This window comes from Camellia sinensis, chromosome 5 (assembly GCF_055761805.1).
Source record: "Camellia sinensis isolate YWXY chromosome 5, ASM5576180v1, whole genome shotgun sequence".
Classification (NCBI taxonomy): Eukaryota; Viridiplantae; Streptophyta; class Magnoliopsida; order Ericales; family Theaceae; genus Camellia; species Camellia sinensis.
The window spans coordinates 14,115,987-14,121,456 of record NC_138965.1 but is presented as its reverse complement, the minus strand read 5'-3'; the positions used below and the strand labels follow the sequence as shown (position 1 = coordinate 14,121,456).

The 5,470-nt window shown below is 38.9% G+C and overlaps 1 protein-coding gene across 1 annotated transcript; it reads left to right on the top strand.

Annotated features, from left to right (window-relative positions):
• Positions 1-529: 529 nt before the first annotated feature.
• LOC114297562 (uncharacterized) lies at positions 530-3,829 on the top strand. The gene is made up of 2 exons (XM_082868273.1): positions 530-813; positions 1,517-3,829. The coding sequence occupies exons 1-2, from the start codon at positions 648-650 to the stop codon at positions 3,505-3,507; spliced, it is 2,157 nt and encodes a 718-aa protein (XP_082724399.1). The 5' UTR covers positions 530-647; the 3' UTR covers positions 3,508-3,829.
• The last annotated feature ends 1,641 nt before the right edge of the window (positions 3,830-5,470 follow it).

Here is a 5,470-nt window from a genome sequence, read left to right as displayed (position 1 = left end):
CTTTGGAGCCAGTGGTATATATTTTGAAATTTGAGGCGTGGTTCTTGTAAGTTTTTGGCTCAAGGAAAATAATTGTCGATCAATAAGTCTATGAATACAAAATGGGACGCAAAATGTATTTTTCAAAAGTAGACTCACTAACAAATCCAGTAAACTTTAATCTACTCATATATGTTTTTTTGTGTCTAATTCTGTGATTGATTTTTGTGTTCGCAGTTGATATATTGTTAATGCAGCCTTTCACCTAAAAGAATGTACACTTTATTTCATGAGAGAGATTATATATATATATATATATATATACATTAATGAGAGTGCTGGCTGATTTATCTGCTCAGTGAATGCTCATTCAATAGCATGACATTGTTTGATCAACAGAGCTGGTGACCATTAATAGTATTATTTTTCTGCTCTGCACAACCCCATGCCATAACTAGTTGGGTCCCCAAACTTACCTTGAACCAGTAGTGCAGTGTTTGGAAGTCTCTTCAATCACCTCCTCATTCTATAAATAACTCAAAAACCATTCAATCAAATCACAGAAGGCTAGTATGGTTTCTCAACTTTTAAGCTGAAGTTTGGTTTCATCACCTGCTTCTCTCCCCTTGATATTGTTGGGTTCCTTCAAAGTGGGCAAAAGGGTCTCAATGTTGACACTTCCTTTTTGTAGAGGGGTATTTTTGGGATTTTGGTTTTTTTTACTATTGGCTGTGACAACCTGCTATGGTGACAATGAGACAGCAGAGGTGATTGGAATTGTAGAATGTGCAAATTGCACACAGAAGAATTTTAAGACCAGCCAGACCTTTTCAGGTACAACACTTTTCCGAGCACAAAAATGAATCATAGAACATTCACAAAGATATGAGTTACTCTTCTTGTGAATGTGATGTGATTCGTTTATGTGAAAGTATCTTTTTCATTTCAAGTACACAAATTTTTAGTAATGTTATACAAACAAAAAAAAAAAAGAAAATTGGTTTAAATTTGTCATGTGAAATGAGATGGTCTCTTGTGGTCTTTTCATTTAAAATCAAAAGACCTATCATTCTCGCTCACAATTCTAAAAATATCATTAACACTTCATTCTAAAAATGACATGTAGAATAATAATATGGTCCCTTTGGGTGATGGCTTAGATCTTTATTTCTTCCATTATGATTGAATGCTAACCAAAGTTCTAGGGGGGAAAAATATATATATATTCCACCTCATAAATAGGCTTGTTTGTGTTTTGTTTTTGTTTTCATTTTCTTCATTTTGATTTTCATGTATTCAAAAATAAAGCAAAGAAAAGTTTTAAAACAACAATTCGTCTTTATTTTTGCCTGAAAACAAATTTTGAAAATTCAAAAATAACCTTTTTAGAATTTCCTAAAAAGTTGTTTTCAAGAAGTTTTTCCAAAATTTGTTTTCAAAAGAAGTTCGCCATTTTTTTTAATTTTATTTGAGGAAACTATAAACAAAAAATGAACGCAAAACAAATTTGATCAGCATTGTGCATTGCTCTGTGCAGGGCTTCATGTCACCATTGATTGCAAGTCCACAAATGGAAAGCTCAAAACAGCTGGGGTTAGTGAACTTGATGAAGAAGGAAAATTCACAGTATCTCTTCCTAATGGGATTGCAAAAAATGGAGAATTGAAAGAGGATTGCTTTGCACAGCTTCACAGCGCAACTGGTGCACTATGTGGTCTCCACAACGATCAAGAGGCCTCAAATATAATCTTCAAGTCCGTAGCCAATGGGAAACAAACCTTTGGCCTATCTGGGAAGCTACAATTTTCTCCGATGACCTGTGTTTCAGCCTTCTTGTGGCCTTTTTTCAAGCACCCGCCATTGCCCCATTTGCCTCATTGGCCAAAGTTGCCACATTGGCCAGGGATACCAATTAAATATCCTCCACCCCAACCAGAGGGCTCACCACCAGCTCCTGTTTACAACAAGCCACTTTCTCCACCACCAACATTCCCTCCGCAACCCCAACCAGAGGGCTCACCACCAGCTCCCGTTTACAATACGCCACTTTCTCCACCACCGCCTTACGTTTACCAATCACCACCTTCCCCATCACCATCGGCACCACCTCCTTACATTTACAAATCTCCAACTCCACCGTCTCCATCCCCGCCACCACCCTACATGTACCAATCACCACCTCCTCCATCACCATCACCACCACCTCCATACATTTACAAATCTCCACCTCCACCATCTCCATCACCCCCTCCACCATATTATTACAAATCTCCTCCACCACCTTCTCCGTCTCCTCCTCCGCCTTATTACTACAAGTCACCACCACCACCATCGCCATCACCTCCACCATCCTACTATTATAAGTCACCACCCCCACCATCTCCATCACCACCACCACCACCACCATCGCCATCACCTCCACCACCCTACTATTATGAGTCACCACCCCCACCATCTCCATCACCACCACCCCCATACTATTACATATCGCCACCTCCACCATCTCCATCACCCCCTCCACCATATTATTACAAATCTCCTCCACCACCTTCTCCGTCTCCTCCTCCGCCTTATTACTACAAGTCACCACCACCACCATCGCCATCACCTCCACCACCCTACTATTATAAGTCACCACCCCCACCATCTCCACCACCACCACCACCATACTATTACAAATCGCCACCTCCACCATCTCCATCACCCCCTCCACCATATTATTACAAATCTCCTCCACCACCTTCTCCGTCTCCTCCTCCGCCTTATTACTACCAGTCACCACCACCACCATCGCCATCACCTCCACCACCCTACTATTATAAGTCACCACCCCCACCATCTCCATCACCACCACCACCATACTATTACAAATCGCCACCTCCACCATCTCCATCACCCCCTCCACCATATTATTACCAATCTCCTCCACCACCTTCTCCATCTCCTCCTCCGCCTTATTACTACAAGTCACCACCACCACCATCGCCATCACCTCCACCACCCTACTATTATAAGTCACCACCCCCACCATCTCCATCACCACCACCACCATACTATTACAAATCGCCACCTCCACCATCTCCTTCTCCACCACCTCCTTATTACTACAAATCACCACCACCCCCAGTGAAGTCACCACCTCCTCCATACATCTACAAATCCCCACCTCCACCAGTCAAGTCACCACCACCACCCTACTATTACAAATCACCACCTCCCCCAGTGAAATCACCACCTCCACCTCCATACTATTACAAATCACCACCACCTCCAGTGAAGTCACCACCTCCTCCATACATCTACAAATCCCCACCTCCACCATCTAAGTCTCCACCACCACCCTACTATTACAAATCACCACCTCCCCCAGTGAAATCACCACCTCCACCTCCATACTACTACAAATCACCACCTCCACCAGTTAAGTCACCACCACCGCCCTATTACTACAAATCTCCTCCTCTACCATCTCCATCACCACCTCCTCTGTACAACTACAACGCACCACCACCACCATACCATTATTAAGTCAGTCGCTGCCACCTATGCCTCAACCCATACTATCTAAGGCCTGCAGCTTAATTAATATTGCATCAGCTTGAATTTCCGCAAGAATAAGTAATTCCATTTTCTGAAGTTGTGTTTGAAGGCATTTTCGACATTGTTTTTCAATTTTTAATTTAAACAAGTTTATTTGTGAATAAGAAGTCCGCACAGTGGAGATACTTCTTTGAGTAATTTTTTTGTTTTTGTTTTTGTTTTGTGCAAAGCTTTCTTTTCACTATCAATTTATTGTAATAAGCAATGAAACGATGAATGTCAAATGCTAAGAGTAGCCTTATTATGCTCATCTAAGTTGTACCTTCTCCACTGCCTGTTCCAATTTATGAAAATCCAATTCCTCCTCCAATTCCACCACCAATTCCAAAATTTCCACCACCAAGCCCAGTTTATAAGAAACCATTTCCTCCACCAGTTCTTGTAACGCCCCACTCTCGGGTCATTAAATACACTAAAATAGTCTCAAAAAAATATACAAGTTTTACTCCCAAAAATAATAACTACAAAATTGTCTCCAAATTGTACCGTATTCTCCAAAATATTCTATAGTACATTTATCTCCGAAATAAACAATATTACAACTATCTCCAAATTTAATAATTACAGTGGCGGGTCTCAAATCTCTATATTAATAAATTTTTCTTATCTCAATTTTGATCTTCGCTCAAATCTGCTCCGCACCTGAAAAATAAAATAATTCGGGAAGTATACAATACGATAGGAATACAAGGCTTGGATACAAAATAAATTAACAGGAATCCAACAATTTATGACATTAAATCAACAATACGATAATAAAGTAATTTACCAAATTGCGCAACAAATCAACCATAATTTATCTAGGACCAAATACCCGGTCCTACTCAGTACATGACCAGTGAATAAATTATTCACCCACCGTACCCAAGCTCCACGCTTATCCGGGCATATTGGTGTAAACAATTAATAAAGATTCACTCGATCCATGTACGGAGTATTTCCATGTCATTCAGTCAGACAAATCACCATTTAACACCGAAATATTTGTAGAAAATTTTACTAAATGATCAGAATATCAACGATTCGAGAACAAATGATTTTACAAAATCTATTAATAACTACATTAATCAAGTGTATTACAAATTGTGGATAATTAAAAATAGAGAACTCTTTGTAAAGAGATTTAAATAGAGTATATTGTATACAACCCGAATTTACCTCAAAATAATTAATTCCATCACCATAAATCTGAAATTGCTTCATGGATCTCCAAAAATAATTCTGATTTCTTGTAAAATTACTAACTCTCATTTTAAATATTCCTATGTCTAAACTCAAAAATTTACATTACAGATGGAGAGAGAGCCGAAAGTAGGAGAAAAGAAAAATGAGAGACAAAGAGATGAAATTCAGGAGAGGTATGAAAAGAAGAGGAGGGGCTCAATTTATAAAGGAAATGGTTGGTTTATTGTGGTAGGTGGAAAACTGTGGGTTGTTGCCCACGGTTTTGTCTTTTTTTTTTCTTTTTTTTTTCACGAGATGGGGAAATTTAGAAAAGAATTGATAAATTTATTATTAAATGAGAATAAATAGTAATGAGATAGATATAAAAGAGATGTGATGAATACAAATAAATAATTTTATTTTTTAATTTTTATTTAAAAATCTCACCACTAATATTATAATAAACCAGCAATAGCATTCACTAAATATTAATACCTCAAAATACGGAGTGTTACAGTTCCAATATATATTATGTCACTTCCTTCACCAATTCCAAAATTTCCACCACCAAGCCCAGTTTATAAGAAACCACTTCCTCCACCAATCCCAAAATTTCCACCACCAATCCCGGTTTATAAGACACCACTTCCTCCCCCAATCGACAAGCCTACATCTCCAATCCAGGAGATACTTCCACCACCGCCGATGAGAACATTCAAAAAGCCGT

What these genes read in the sequence shown, in the direction of transcription:
- LOC114297562 (XM_082868273.1), top strand. Translation starts at nt 648, where the DNA reads ATGTTGACACTTCCTTTTTGTAGAGGGGTATTTTTGGGATTTTGGTTT. An exon ending in GACCAGCCAGACCTTTTCAG is followed by an intron (nt 814 to 1,516) that starts GTACAACACTTT and finishes TGCTCTGTGCAG; the next exon opens with GGCTTCATGTCACCATTGAT.